Below are 16,542 nucleotides of genomic sequence, written 5' to 3' on the forward strand. Positions count from 1 at the left end.
CAACTGGAAAAATGGAATTGCTATGGACAAGATGGAGAGGATGAGTGTAGCACGTCTGGGGAGGAAGGAAGAGAAGGAGGTCAGATTTCCTCATGTGAATTGGAAGTGTCCACTAGGCATCCAAATGGAGAATTTGAGAATGCATTTGGGTATGCAAGTCTGGAATTCTCACTGGAACTGGGTGGAGGTATACATTTGGATGTCATCAGCAGATAGATGGTTTTTAAGACACAGAAAGGAATGAGACAATCAATCAAATGATTGGATGAGACCGAGAAAAGAAGAGATCAAACGCTTTGGGGTAGGCTATCCTTGGCCCCAGTCTAAGAGGTTGGAGAGGGAGAGAAGAAAACTGTGAAATAGAGAAGAAAGAAAAGCCAGAGAAGAGTATTGAATGCTGCGGAGAGGCCAAGTAAGAGGATACAGAATTAACCATGGGATACAGGGGTGTGCACCTGTATCCCATGACCCTAAAAAGAGAAGGTTTGGGGAGGTGGTGGGGACAAAAGCTTGGTTGGAATGGTTAAGAGAAAATGAGAGGAGAAGAATTGAAAGCAATAAGTAAAGACTACTCATGTCTAGATTATACTGTAAATGGGGAGCAAAGCTGGTCAAGGAAAGAAGATCAAGGGTAATTTCTTTTGTTTTTAATGGGGAAGATAATGGTATATTTGTATGCTAATGGCAGTGATCCAGTGGAGAGGGGAAACAGGTGATGCAGGTGAGGGAAGGAGCATTTTAAAAATTTTGAAAACGAATACCTCTACGTGGGACCACAGTTTTTGCCACTTTCTAAACCATACTCTGACCTATTCACTCATTTGTATAACCTACATTTGACTTTTCATCTCTTGGCCTGGATAGATATAGACCTACGTGGAGCTCTAAAACAACACTGGAATCAATTGGCAAGGATGTAAATTAGACCTAGTCCTGCCAGCAGACAGACAGGTAGCCCCCATGTGCTAAAGTACCTTCTTTCTCAGGAGTGTTTTTGGCCATTTGTTCATGCAGACACTGCCAGAAAATTGACAGTCAGAAGCAGTTGAAATGCAAAATCTTATTAATACACAATATCATGCAGATTTGGGGGACTCACTAATTTATTTTATTGTAGTGTCTAGAAGTGAACGTTGGAATGGTCCTTGGAAAATGGATGGTTTCTGGGTGCAGGCAAAGGAAGAGAGAAAGTTATTAAGTTGGGAGTGAGTGATAAAATAGCAGTGGGAGCAAAGATGAGTTTTTGCCTGGGCTTGGACTGGAACTATGTCACCATGGTGAAACGAAATGGTTACCACTGGACCACAAAGTGTCAGGAGCCCAAAGACTGAGTAATGGTAATGTCCAAATCAGAGAAAGGCAAACAACTAATGCATGAATCTAGGTTTGGAAGGTCAAATTCTGTGAAAGAAAAGGGACTAATATATACCTATTACTGTACTGAATATCCTTATTCTTATCCACCTTATTACCCTGGAAGGATGATCTCTAGGGATTAAATATGGTGGCCAGCCTTTTTGATGGCTCAGGGAGCCCAACTTCTTGGTATTCATTCTTCACCTTGCACTTTATCCTGGAAATGTATTCTGTAGAGGTTGGATCAATATGCTTCCAAGCCCCAGTTTCTGGTTGGATTACACTAATGGAAGGAAGTTGTGGTGAGGTTGCTTTGAGCTGGATATGTTCCTCAACAGCAGATCATTGCCCCAATCAAAGAGGTCTCTGTTGTACTTAAATCTCTCTCACTTTTCCTGGTCCTTTTGCACCTAGGGTTAGTGACAGTTCCAGTACTGTTGGACCCAGTTTCCTGTACATCCTTTATAGTTCCCTTACTCCCATCCACACGTTTGTAATTAGTGACTTTGTGAATGAACACTTCTAAAATTATTCTAATTTAAATATGTCATGTTTCATATCGGAACCCTGACTAATACAGTAATAGATATGAGAAGTGGCTCCAGGAAAGAGTCAAAATTGGATCTGAGATTTATTTGGTCATATATTTAGAGGTCCAAGGATAGCCTTATAGCTGGGGGAAATAACTCAATTATCAGTTACTTGAATTATCATTGGCAGTAGCCTGGAATGCAGTGCAAAATGCTAGCTATATGGAGCTTCTGTAAAGTCTCAGGATGAAAATCAGCAATCCCCCAGGGGTTTGGAGCAATGCCTTGACACTGTGCTGATTTTTAATTTGAAAATAGCTGCTGACTAGGGGCGCCTGGGTGGCTCAGTCGGTTAAGCTTCCGACTTCAGCTCTGGTCATGATCTCGTGGTCTGTGGGTTCAAGCCCCATGTCGGGCTCTGTGCTGACAGCTCAGAGCCTGGAGCCTGCTTCAGATTCTGTCTCTCCCATTTTCTCTGCACCTCCCCCCTTGCACTCTGTCTCTCTTTCTCTCAAAAATAAATAAACATAAAATTTTTTTTTAAAAAAGAAAGAAAATAGCTGCTGGCTTGCTCCTGGTGAAGGCTGAACAGTCAACCATGGATCATGAGATATTTAGGTGATTCAAACTGCCTATCATGAGCTTAGTGTTACCTGATTCATTGAACCATAAAGTTAGGCATGAATAGCCTAACATTCCATCATAATATGGAAGTGATATATTGCAAGTGGGCCCCGGTAGATCCAGAAGGCTCAAGATAGCTTCATGAGCAGATGACTTATATTTCCATAGTACCTGTTCTTTCTGCTTCTCCTTCAATCACATGAGAGGCCCCTAGAGGAGGTAGTCATCGAGACTTACTTCTAGATACATCTGCATCCTAAGCATATATGAAAGGGGAAATAAACAGCCGTTGTGCTATAGCCACGTTCAGAGGACTCCTGAAAGATAGTGCTGAAATAAAATCCTCCCAGCACCTCAAAAAGTACATCCATTTGTTTACTTCATTAGGAAGAGATCGTATGAGACACTGATCTGCAATAACTAATGGGCAATGGCAGAAAACTAGTCAGGAACATGGAAAGAACAAGGTCGGGAGATTTGTGACAAGATCTGGGGGAGAGGATTATGGCTGAAACTCTTGGAATGAGGACAGAATGGAAAGATAAAATCAGAGGTCCAGAAAATGATCCATGTCTAACATACTCTGCTGCCTTTTGTCAGTTTTGTTTGCATTTGTTCAGTGGTGCTCTGCATACTCTTAAGCGTCATGTCCCATGATTCAGAAGCAGCTGGCTTATGGGACAGAGGAATGGCCTACTAAAGGGCCAGTTACTCTGACATCTGGAAGATAACATCTTACAATGTTGGAGTGGTATCCTACAGGGTGCAATAAATGTCTTAAATCACAACAAATGTGTAGCCAGGATGCATGAGTCAGGGAAGTAAGAAGGGGGGTATGAGTGGCCCTTTTCACCATTTTACCTAATAACCCACTGGAATATTGTTCTCTTTATCTGTGATCTTGAGTTGGTGGGTTTGGAGATTTCAGTGCCCAAGAGAAGCATCTCTTTCTTAGGGAAGCCTGAAAGTTGAGACTGCCGTCTGGCACTTTTGGATTCCTCGTGTCACGGAATTGATAGGCACAGAAAGGGGTCAATGTAGCTGAGAAGAATATCCTGACTACCAGGAAGAAATTGGGTTGGTGCTTCACAGAGAAGACAAAGAGGACTTCAAAACTCAAGGAATTTACTAGTGTCATTTCCCAATATTCATAGTCATTGGACTATATTCCTGGTCATTGGAGAATTATAACAGCCCATAAAGACAAGACCAACTAAGGACCCAAGTCCCACAGGAATGAACATTTGGGTTATTCCATCAGATAAAGTACCTATTTCAGCCAAAGTGTTGACTGAGGCAAAGGGAAACATGGAATGGATGGTGATAGGGGGTATCTACGATCAACTTAGGACAGCACAACTATGGATGTGGGAATTGTAGCAGCTGTGTTTTATGTTACTCTTCTTCTCTCCTTATTTTGTTCCCTGCCTCACTTAAAGAGTCCTAATGGTTGAGACACCTGGGTAGCTCAGTTGGTTAAATGTCCAACTTTAGCTTAGGTCATGATCTCATGGTTTATGGGTTTGAGCCCCCTGTCGGGCTGTGTGCTGACAGCTCGGAGCTTGGAGCCTTCTTCAGATACTGTGTCTCCCTCTCTCTGCCCCTCCCCCACCCATGTTCTCTGTCTCTCTCTCGAAAATAAACATTAAAAAAAAATTAAAAAAAAAAAAAGAATCCTAATGGTTAGCGTGCTAAGTTTCGGGTGGAAATATGACCACGCTGACATCACCTGGTGATAACATGATGACTTATGGGACCCCATTGCATCCCCTGTTCTGGGGGCACAGAGCAGATGCTGGGGGGTAGACTATACTTGGTGTCTTCTGTTTGTACCCCTTGTCTATTTTCCCAGGATGATGGCTACTTTAATCTTCTCAACAACCCTATAGTAATAATAGATCTTCTCGATTACCCTCTTCCTATATACCTGGCATTGTTCCAGGCGCTTTCCATGAATTGATTCAATTCAATCAATTCAATTAATGGATTCAATTAATCCTCACAGTAGGTTTTTCGTGCTGAGTATCCTATTACTCCCATCTTGCAGATGAGGAAACTTAAGCAAAGAACGGTTCAGTAACTTCCCCAAACCCACAGTTAGAGATTAACCTCTGCCTTGTAAGCTTTCTCAAAGGGGCTAGGTATGATTATCTTGCTTTTGCAGACAGGAAAGCAAAGACTTAGAAGAGTAAACAAAGGGACTCATCCAGATATGGTCAGCCCCACAGTGAGGGTTCAAACCCAGGTCTGTCTAACCTCAAAACTCCTGTCTAACATATTCTGCTCTTTAATACTTCATCTTAAGGTGTCAATCTGAGAAGGAGATGACTGGGAAATTTAGGTTCCATGGACATAAGATATTAAATAATAAACTATTAAAAACTATTTTTAAAAGAAACCTGATGGATCTGATTGAAAAATCCCTGCTAATATTTTCTAGGAGAACACTGCTTTTTGAATCATTCTTTTTTACACTTATTAGCTGTCATTAGCCTGATCAAGTAGAATACAGTGGTCACTTATCATTCACAGACTGAGGAAATGCATAAACCAGAACGGGGAGAAGAGCCTGAGAAGGGAAACCACACTGGCCAGGGTGCCAGTAACTTCTTTTTTGCTTTAGTGACAGTTTCTCACCCTTCCACTAGTAAAGGAGGGCATAGTCAAGACTTAGCACATGCTTTATAAGAATTCATATCCCTCCTGCCCTTGGGAATTTCCTCCACCTGACTCATCTATTCAATATCATGGACTAAGGGCTCTCTCACAATGATCTGCTTTTCAGATAATACCATCCAGTCGATTTTCTGTTGCTGTTGCTGCTGTTCCGTGCAGAAGCGGTAAGTCTACTTCTGGGAGCAACTTCTTGGAAATTAACTCATTCTGTTTCTTTATTGTCTATTAAGCCTCCTTGTCTCTTTGTATCTGATGTTCCCTTTGCCTGGGAAACCCCTCTCCCATTTCCTCCCCGTTGAGTGCCCGCTGATTTAAAGGCACAACTCCAATTTTGGGTCTTCCATGATCCGTCCTGGATCCCTTTGACTTTAGTTGCTTCTTCCCTTGCATTCCCACAGCATGCCTTGGTTCCATACTGAATATTTATTTCGTGTATGCTGTTTACATACCTGTGTTCCACTCTGTAATTTTTACACATTAAGGACAAGAATATTGTCTTATTTATTTGACTATCTCCCCAAAATGATCAGGGTGTCTTACGCTTTGATGCCCAGCAAATGATTGTATAGAATAAACCCAAGGTAGCTTAATAATAGTAATAGCTAGCATTTAACGGGAGGTCCTCTATGTGAGACTGTGCTAAGAGGTTTGCATTTATTAGCTCAAGTAACTCTCCAAAACACCTATAGTTTTTACAATTTCCGTTTTACAGATGAGGGAGTTGAGGCTTAGAGAGATTCTGTTGCTTCCCCAAGGCCACACTATGAAATGGTAAAGCTGGGATCCAAACCCCTATTCTTAATCATAGCACCGTGTCCATTTAGAACAATGCATACCATCAAATGAGGTAATGCGTGTAAAATGATAAACACTGTGCCTGATGCGGAGTAAGTTTTTCATTATCACGATTATCTTTTTATGTCCTTAATATGCACCAGACTCTGCTTTCTTGAGTTTTATTCTATGGCAACTCTATATGCTTTTAGCATCTCTAGCTCAATAAGGAAAATGCGGTTCTGAGAGGTAGTCACTCGCCCATGGAAATGGAGCTGGGAAGTCTTCTAAGTAAGAAAAAAGTTGCAAAAAGACCTGGAGTTTCCTACTAATTTTGAGAAAAATCTAGTGAATATCACCTGAATGCAAACAATCATTTGTAACTTGGTTGTTTTTCAATCTCAGACAAGTAAGAACACAAATAAGCCTAAGCAAAGATGAAGAATTTTCAGAAAGATACACTCCGCGTCGCAGGCTGTGGTTCAGCGAATTGCCAAGTAAGAAGCGAGTGAGTATCATCTTGCTGAGGAAGAAAGAAGAGAGGAAGCTTGCGTTTCGGGGTCCATGGTCCTCAAGACACTGTTTGCTGCCATGCCCAGAATCTAGTATAGTGCTCAGCTCATAACAAGTGCTTCATGAGTGAATGTCTTAGAAGAAAGCCAAAGGAAAAAAGACCAGTTAAAATAGCCTATGCAGCTATGTTTCGGCAGGGCTTGAAACTGGACGGTGAATGGGGAAAAACGTGTTCTGGCTATTGCCGTTTGTGAACCCAGGATTAATTTTTCGTTCGGTGTTGGGGGAAATAGCGTTCTTACGCAGTGTGACAAATCCAAACACAAGGTTATAGCATGTGAAAGGGATGGGCTGTTTTTCTTTTTTTCAAGAGAGAAAAACCCATAAACAAAGTGGAACTATTGGGGTGGAATTCAAATTTTAAGAATTGTGGCTTAAAAAATGTCCAGGGGTGCCTGGCTGGTTCGGTCCACAGGGCACACGACTCTTGATTTCAGGGTCGTGAATTCGAGCCCCATGTTGAGCATAGAGCTAATTTTTTTAAAAAGAAAAATATCCAATGCAATTCTGGCAAGAGAACTTATGATCTTGAAAATTTACAAAAGGGTGAGTGTGTTGCCGGATTTAAAGGTTGTCTTATAATCATTTCCTATGTTTACCCCACCCCGGTTTTTGCTTTGATGCAACCGGATGGGAGAATTGGGGCAGCACACAAAAGTATTATAGCCCTATTCTTTTTTAGTACACATGACTAAAACAAGAGTACAACAAATCACTCCTTGGTTTTTGCAGGCCAACAGAGGCCACATGCAACCATCAAAACGCAAGCCACTGCCTCCCCTCCCACCCTCTGAGGTTACTGAAGAGAAGATCCAAGTAAAAGCCCTGTATGATTTTGTGCCCAGAGAGCCGTGTGATTTAGCCTTAAAGAGAGCAGAGGAGTACGTGATATTGGAGAAGTATAATCCTCACTGGTGGAAGGCAAGAGACCGTTTGGGGTAAGACTGATGCCATGGTCCTTACCAAATTCTTCTTTTATCCTCTGAAGACTCCTGAAACATAAAAACTGTTTTGTGGCTCATTTTCTTTAGGTTTATTTCCTTCTGCATGAAGTAGAACACGTCCCCACACCTCTTACCTGTATGAGAGAGCATTACAGCACTGGGATTTCAGGCAGAGTCACAGGACTTCATACGCCTGGCTTCACATCCTGACGCTGTCACTTACTATTGTGTGTCCTTTGGCAATCACTTACCCTCTCTGAGTTTCCCTTTCTGAGTTTTCCTTCCTTCCTTCCTTCCTTCCTTCCTTCCTTCCTTCCTTCCTTCCTTCCTTTTTTAAATTAAGGTATCACTGACATATAACATTATATTGGTCTCAGGTGTACAGCATAATAATTCAACATTTATTTGTGGAATGATCACAATATGTGTAGTTAACATCTGTCACCATGCATAGTTACAAATTTTTTTTCTGGTGATGAGAACTTTTAAGATTTACTCTCTTAGCGACTTTCAAATATGCAATATAGTATTATTAACTATAGTCACTATGTGGTTTAATACATCCCTATGGCTTATTTATCTTATAACTGAAACTTTGTATCTTTTGACCCCCTTCACCTACTTCACCCACCTGCCTCTGGCAACCACCAATCTGTTCTCTGTATCTATGAGGTTTTTTTTTTTAACTAAATTTTTTTTTTAGATTCCACATATAAGTGAGACTATACAGTATTTGCCTTTTTCCATCTGATTTATTCTACTTAGCATAATGCTCTTGAGGTCCATCGTGTTGTTGCAAATAGCAAGATTTTCTCCTATTTTATGACTGAATAATATTTTCTTTTATCCATTCATCCGTCATTGGACACTTAGGTTGTTTCCATATCTTGACTATGATACATAATGCTGCAAAGAACATGGGGGGGTTCATAGATTGTTCATGCCTGACTGGAGCCTGAGGTACACAATTCTGAGGGGTATCTGGGCTGCCTGGGAGAGAGTGCTGGCTTTGAATTCTATTCTTTGTCATGATTTGGAGACCATAAGTATATAAGTATTAGAAATATCTATATTATATACCTCTGCTCTAATTGTATTTTCCTGATGATTTGGCTCTTACCAGTTTTTAGTTTAGACTCAACATGTGATGGAGACTTTTCACTGGGAAAAAAGGTATGAGTAGGTTCAGGATAGTGTAGTTAGCCCTCCAGCAGGTGGACATTGGTGTGATTCACTCATATGTAGATATTGAGAAACTTAACAGAAGACCATGGGGGAGGGGAGGGGGGAAAAGTTACAGAGAGGGAGGGAGGCAAACCATAAGAGACTCTTAAGGACTGAAAACAAACTAAGGGTAGATGGGGGTGGGGGAGAGGGGAAAGTGGGTGATGGGCAGGGAGGAGGGCACTTGTTGGGATGAGCACTGGGTGTTGTATGGAAACCAATGTGAAAATGAATTATATTAAAAAAATAAATAAAAATAAAAATGAACTAATTAATTTTTAATTTCAAACTTAATAAGTGAATAGTTTTTTTATAATACGCATCCATGATAAATAATGGCAAATTCCTGCTTTGCCACACCTCCAAACCCAAGCACCATTATTAACTCAGTGAGTGCCCTTCCAGATGATTTCAGTGCACTTTCATGCACATATTGAAACATATGTTATTGTTTGCAGACTTAGTTTACCTAATTCCTTACCCTGCTTTATTCGTTGTTCTATGCATTGCTTGTGTTTCCCAATAATGTCACGGAGATCTTTTTGTAATTTTATAATTTCAAATTTTTTTGGTGAAGGTATAGAAAAAGAGAAACCCGTGCCCTCCTGATGGGTGTGTAAATTGGTATATTTTCTTTCAACAGCAGTTTGCTGTATCTACTGGGAGATGCACGTACTTGGTGACTCAGCAGTTTCCCTGCTTGGTATCTGTCTTAGACAAATACTTTTACGGGTGCACAAGAAGTCATGTGTATGTGTTTCTGTACAGCATTGTTGTGATACAGACATGGCTAAACTGGAATATCCATTCTATCTATTCTGCAGCAATTAAAAAGAATTAAGTTGATATCTTTGTAATTGCTGTGTTTTATTTTTTTTTTAAGTTTTTTTTTTTAACATTTATTTATTTCTGAGACAGAGAGAGACAGAGAATGAACAGGGAAGGGGCAGAGAGAGAGAGGGAGACACGGAATCTGATACAGGCTCCAGGCTCTGAGCTGTCAGCACAGAGCCCGACGAGGGGCTGGAACTCACAGACCGTGAGATCATGACCTGAGCTGAAGTCGGACGCTTAACCAACCAAGCCACCCAGGCGCCCCTGTAATTGCTGTGTTTTAAATCGAGTCATATGACATCCCAGTGGTCGCATAAGTGCCGCTTTTCCTCTTTGAAGAATTTTTGCGTCATAAAACACATGACTACTTACATTGTAAGTCAGAATCCTAGTATTTATCATACAGAGATTTTGGTTGAATGTGGAAATGAAAACCCCCCCTTTTTTTTTTCTGTTAGCAATTTATTTTTAAAATTTTTTTTTTTTTCAACGTTTATTTATTTTTGGGACAGAGAGAGACAGAGCATGAACGGGGGAGGGGCAGAGAGAGACACAGAATCGGAAACAGGCTCCAGGCTCCGAGCCATCAGCCCAGAGCCTGACGCGGGGCTCGAACTCACGGACCGCGAGATCGTGACCTGGCTGAAGTCGGACGCTTAACCGACTGCGCCACCCAGGCGCCCCTCTGTTAGCAATTTAATCAGTAAAACAAGTTTGATTTCCCCCTATGTCCTTGAGGTTTTGAAAGGATTGTCGTCGCATAATGCCACACACGTGCCAAGCATTTTGATGGTTGCCTTGTCTTTTGTTGTAGGAATGAAGGCTTAATCCCAAGCAACTATGTGACTGAAAACAAACCAACCAATTTAGAAATATATGAGTAAGTCTCCTCCAAAATGTGCGCTATGGTTAATCTACGAAAATCAGGTACATTTGGGCAGTTTACGAGTATCGATGCTGATTTTGGTCTACAAAAGTTAAAGAACACATCTGGCTGCTTTTAGCTTGAGAGATCTTTGATGCTTTTTTTTTTTTTTTTAGTTTTTTTTCATGTTTATTCATTTTTTGAGAGAGACAGAGTGTGAGTGGGGGGAGGGGCAGAGAGACTGAGACACAGAATCCAAAGCAGGCTCCAAGCTCTGAGCTGTCAGCACAGAGCCAGATGCAACTGTGAGATCATGACCTGAGCTGAAGTCGGTCACTTAACGGATTGAGCCACCCAGTTGCCCGATGTTCGATCCTTTTAATGGTTGATTCAGAAACTTATTTTGCCTAAATTTCTTTTTCAGTTTTGTTTTGTATGACCACTTTTTTTGGTTTGTTTTAACAGTGACAGCATGGAAAGCAAGCACTCATCTTGTTCTTATTATATGTCCTAAATGGAAAAATAATGATCTCAAAAATGACATTCATTGTTTAATGAGTGGTGAATTGAACCTAACTTAGAGACACATAACTACATTTTGGCTCATGTTGGGAAACATTTTAGAAATAGCTGAAGACGAGAAGTAGGCTAATGCTGTAGTTTGGGGGGAAGCTTTTGGCGTGTTCACTAGGGTTCTGCTTAGAAATCTATTTTTGTTACAATGATGGGGCGCCTGGGTGGCGCAGTCGGTTAAGCGTCCGACTTCAGCCAGGTCACGATCTCGCGGTCCGGGAGTTCGAGCCCCGCGTCAGGCTCTGGGCTGATGGCTCAGAGCCTGGAGCCTGTTTCCGATTCTGTGTCTCCCTCTCTCTCTGCCCCTCCCCCGTCCATGCTCTGTCTCTCTCTGTCCCAAAAATAAATAAACGTTGAAAAAAAAATTTAAAAAAAAAAGAAATCTATTTTTGTTACAATGATAGATTTGGAAGATGGAGATCTTAGGAATCACTTTTCTAGCCCCTCATTCTGCAGATCAGAAACTGAGGTTGCAAAAGTAATTTACAGGTAGAGAGTAGTGTTGGTCCTTTATAACTTCAGGTTTGCATTTTACCCTTGACTGCCCTCCCCACAACCGAAATACTCGCTTTATAATTAGCACATGCTTCCAGCAGGTGGCAGTAGGGGATGTGAGTTGAGACATTGAGGCTGGTGCTTCTCCAAGAATGGGGCAGCAAATATAAATTGAACGACAGCCCCCGCCCCAGCTCCTAGGGTGTCTGCCTTGCTACTAATTTAAACCCACCTGGAGGCCAGACCCAGCATCTCTCTCTCCCCTAAAGCAAATCCAACTCTAAAAACATCGGTGAACAACGTAGACTTCATTAGAGGGAGAAAGGGATGACTACAGGACACATGACTCATCAACGTGACTTGACCAGGCCTATTAGCTACCTCTATTCTCTCTCGCAAGTCAGCCTCCTTACTGCCATCACAGATCTCTCTTCTCCGTCCTTCACTCAGCTTGTCACGCCCCCTCTCTTGACCTGAGTCATGTAGCTCTGCACAGAAATTCTAGTCTCCACTCGGTAGGACAGAGCCCTCAGGTGGCTGAACACCTGTCCTAGGAAAACAGTTCCACAGCTGTCTACTGTCAGTCCAGCCTACCCCTCAGGGGGCAGCGTCCCAACACATTAGGTCTCTTGAAAGGCCAGGTCAGGGGAAGTTCTGTTTGTAAATCTCCTGTCAAGAAAAATTAGAAAAAATAAGATTTTCTTTCCATATTGTAAACTCAGTTCAGACCTTCCAGGAGATTAAAGGAGTTATGTGTGGAGGTACTTAACACAGTAACGGATAGTTAGTGAATGGACAGTCAGTAACCAACAATGTGAGTTTCCTTCCTTTTAATGATTAACAAATGTGCTTGCTGCTTCCTTACACAAGGCTTGGAGTCTGCAGCTTGTTTATGCTATAGATATTGGGTTATTTGAATTAAACCACTCTGAACTTAGAATAGTCATCTCATTTTCTTGGCTTTGATTCATGTGTCTTTAAAAGTTTTGTTCTCTACTCCAATTGTGAGAAAATTAATTTTATTTGTTTTTTTTTTTAATTTTTTAATGTTTATTTATTTTTGAGACAGAGAGAGACAGAGCATGAACAGGGGAGGGGCAGAGAGAGAGGGAGACACAGAATCTGAAACAGGCTCCAGGCTCTGAGCTGTCAGCACAGAGCCCGATGAGGGGCTCGAACTCACAGACCACGAGATCATGACCTGAGCCAAAGTCGGACGCTTAACCAACTGAGCCACCCAGGCGCCCCTATTTGTTTCTTTTTAAAGGAGTTTATTAAAATGTAGATATAATAATTATCAATATAAGTCATTAAAATATATCAACTACTTACTAAGGGCCAAGCACTGTTCTAATAAGTGTGTAGAAATTACTGCTTTAGTTTGAAATAATGTAGTGTGGGTTTAGAAATTGGAGAAATCTATGGGGCACCTGGGTGGCTCAGTCTGTTGAGTGTCCAACTTCAGCTCAGGTCATGATCTCACGGTTCATGGGTTTGAGCCTGGTGTCAGGCTGGGCTCTGTGCAGACAGCTCAGAGACTGGAGCCTGCTTCAGAGTCTGTGTCTCCCTCTCTCTCTGCCCCTCCCCTGCTTACTCGCAAAAATGAATAAATGTTAAAAGAAATTAAATTGGGGAAATTTCGGCTCAAATACTGACATCACCACTGACTAGTGCTTGGCCTCTGGGCAAAGTTACTGAACATCTATAAACCTCTACATGATATGAAAACTGCCTAATGCCTATCTCATACAGGAATAGTAAATATTTGAAACATTCTAGAACTGTGAAGCCGACAGGAAGTGAATTTTCAGGTTGCCGGCTATCACAGATGTAGTACATTTCGTAGTTACTTTAGGCCCTGAATCACTTCACCCTATTCAATCTTTCCTGATTGTACACTTCTGATGTACCAGATGTTAGCTGTTCTAGGCCCAGGGAAGACGGAGAGGCAGTCCATGTGTTCACAGAACTTACAGCTTTATGGGGGAAATAGACATTAACCAATCTCAGATTCACAAATAAGTATAAAATTTTAAATTGTGGTCTTAGTAAGGAACAGTATGGACACTGGGAGAAATCAGTGGTAAAGGGGATATAATTTAGATGAGAGTGTGGGATTGGGAAAACCTTGTAAGGAAGTGGCTTGAGGTCCAAAGGTAGTAGGAGGTACTTAGGGGTGGAGGGGAGAAGGAATGCTCATGTTAGTGTGGGTTTTTGACATCTCAGGAATCTTTATACTTTGAAATATTTATGGCTGCTTTGGTTTTAACTTAATATCCAAATTACCAACATTACAATGTGAAAACCTGGTTTTCAGTAAGCCCTCAAATTTAACTTGCAGGTCTTGATATACTGTTTACAGATCTAAAACAATAAGAACAATCACTTTAATTCAAACTCAACACACAGTGTCCTTCAACAATCAGCCCTTTTATAAGTTCAGTTAATGAAATTTCCCGAAACATTTCACTTGCATTAATAGACTAAATAAATTCAATTTTCTGATTAAATATTTTACATGCCAGACAGGGCAAATTTGCAATTTTTAATAGCCCTTTGTAAGTCCATATACGACCCTGGAAATCTAATAAATTAAACTTAAATGTGGTAAGCCAAGTCCTCTTAACCATACAAACATCATTTAAAAAGTCAAATTCCCATAAATTTCAAATTGTAAGTTTAAAATTAATTATGCTTTTAAAACTAGAGGCAAAAACCTAATAATGTCAGATTCTCTTAACGTTATAGATACTTTAATTTTTTTTTTTAACGTTTTATTTATTTTTGAGACAGGGAGAGACAGAGCATGAACGGGGGAGGGTCAGAGAGAGAGGGAGACACAGAATCCGAAACAGGCTCCAGGCTCTGAGCTGTCAGCACAGAGCCCGACGCGGGGCTCGAACTCACAGACAGTGAGATCATGCCCTGAGCCGAAGTCGGACGCTTAACCGACTGAGCCACCCAGGTGTCCCTACTTTAACTTTTTTTAATGTTTATTTATTTACTTTGAGAGAGAGGCAGAGTCGTGTGTGTGTGTGTGTGTGTGTGTGTGTGTGTATGTGAGAGTGGGGGAGGTGCAGACAGACAGAGGGAGAGAGAGAATTCCAAACAGGCTTTGGGCTATCCGTGTGGAGCCTGACAAAGTGGGGCTCGAACTCATGAACTGTGAGATCATGACATGGGCTGAAATCAAGTGTTGGATGCTTAATCAACTGAGCCACCCCAGTACCCCTTAAAATTATAGGTACTTTAAATATCAAACATATTGCTTATCCTGAATTTTAACAGAAGTATGAGTCTGATTTATCTCATCATCTCTAACCTGAATGCTTACTCTTCTTAGGGTTAAAAAATCGCTAAAGAGAAGCAGGTTTCCCTTCTTAGGTCTAATAGGGTTTCTAGGTTGAAAACTCAAGACTACAACACTGTTACTTGTTGATTCAGAGATTGGAATGGGGTACACGAGGCTTACATGTATACAAGATGTTTGTAATCAGCAACAGTTGGACCTGCTGGATGGCTTTTATTTTTTTATTTTTGGATGGGTTTTGTATGTTGGTAGAAGCCCCACCCCAAGCTCTCTGTCCACATCATTCAGTATGAGTTTTACAATCAGTGTCGTCTTGGTATATGAGTTGCAAACTTACCTATTAAAAACACTCCACAAAACTCTTGTTTCACTGTCTGATTTAACCAGATGAAATTCTGAAATACCATGCCCCTGCTTCTCCTATGTCACATCCATCTAATCTTTTTTCTGACAGATAAAATTCGGCATTATTTTAAAGGATCTTAAATTCATCATATACTTCTATCTGGCTCTTCTATTACTGCTTCGAAGTCATTCTTTTTTTTTTTTTAATTAAAATTTAATGTTTATTTTATTATTGAGAGAGAGAGAGAGAGCGTGAGTAGGGGAGGGACAAAGAGAGAGGGAGACACAGAATCTGAAGCAGGCTCCAGGCTCTGAGCTGTCAGTGCAGAGCCTGATGCAGGGCTTTAACTCCTGAACCAAAAGATCATGACCTGAGCTGAAGTCACATGCTTAACCAACTGAGCCACCCATGTGCCCCTCTTTGAAGTCATTCTTTTTTTTTTTTTTTTTTAATTTTTATTGGGTTTATTTATTTTTGATAGACAGAGACAGAGCACAAGTGGGGGAGGAGTAGAGATAGAAGGAACATAGAATCTGAAGCAGGCTCCAGGCTCCGAGCTGTCAGCACAGAGCCCGACGCAGGGCTGGAACTCACAAACCACAAGATCATGACCTGAGCTGAACTTGTACGCTCAATCGACTGAGCCACCCAGGCGCCCTGAAGTCATTCTAATGACATCCACACATGGATGGATTTTTAATTTATATTTAAGCAAAATTAATATATTTGCTTATATTTCTCACTATAATAAATAAGTATGAAACAACAAAATTAACACCAATGTGATAGCAGGTGAGAAACATGTAGAAAAAAATAATTTCTATAAAATTTTCCCTTTTGGAGTGTCATTACACAGTCTTGGCTTTTCATAGCCTCAATGTATTTTAGTGAGCGATAATCATTATTTTCCGTTTAGCACCCAAATTTCATGAATTAGCAAATGGGAGCACCTTTAAACTAGTCCCCTGTGTCTTTAACTCTGTCTCATTTATTTTGAGAGAATTTCTTCTTTCTACAAAAAGAGGGCTCAGACTCATCCTGAAATTCCCTCCCCTAATATGAATATTCATTGAAAAGTACTGAATGATATTCACAGTTTAACATCACAATTACCTTTTGTTCCCGCTGGTGATAAGTAGCCCAATTACTTTGTCTAGAATCACCTGTAATCATCCTCTATTCTCTATGCTTCATCTTTTTTAAAGTTCATTTTCAACTTAAGGCTGTTAGTATTTTTAATGCCTGACCATTCTAATTTAGTGGCAGCTTTTTATTACTGCAGGTCAGGGGAAGTCCCACGATATGGTAGGTTCCATCCTCAAAGTCAGATATAGGAGTTTCATGTGGCCACCATTTGGCCTACCCACTGTGACTCAATGTATACTCTTACTTAATTATGTTCCTGTGAGTGGTTCTTA

At 40.9% G+C, this 16,542-nt stretch overlaps 1 protein-coding gene across 2 annotated transcripts in view; it reads left to right on the forward strand.

The window, feature by feature from the left end:
* Nucleotides 1–16,542, forward strand: part of TXK (TXK tyrosine kinase) — a 61,165-nt gene that overhangs the window by 8,809 nt on the left and 35,814 nt on the right. Inside the window, exons 3-7 of one of the 2 annotated variants that reach the window (XR_007151611.1) lie at nucleotides 382–387; nucleotides 5,065–5,350; nucleotides 6,366–6,468; nucleotides 7,266–7,471; nucleotides 10,350–10,415. Coding sequence is in view for 1 of the 2 variants with exons in the window: in XM_047856405.1 (XP_047712361.1) it covers nucleotides 5,280–5,350; nucleotides 6,366–6,468; nucleotides 7,266–7,471; nucleotides 10,350–10,415 (446 nt within the window). In the remaining variant the exon portion in view is untranslated. Of the gene's footprint in view, nucleotides 1–381; nucleotides 388–4,535; nucleotides 5,351–6,365; nucleotides 6,469–7,265; nucleotides 7,472–10,349; nucleotides 10,416–16,542 lie in introns of those variants that run through there. The other variant, XM_047856405.1, reaches the window with a different exon arrangement.

Source organism: Prionailurus viverrinus, chromosome B1 (assembly GCF_022837055.1).
Source record: "Prionailurus viverrinus isolate Anna chromosome B1, UM_Priviv_1.0, whole genome shotgun sequence".
NCBI classification, from domain to species: domain Eukaryota; kingdom Metazoa; phylum Chordata; class Mammalia; order Carnivora; family Felidae; genus Prionailurus; species Prionailurus viverrinus.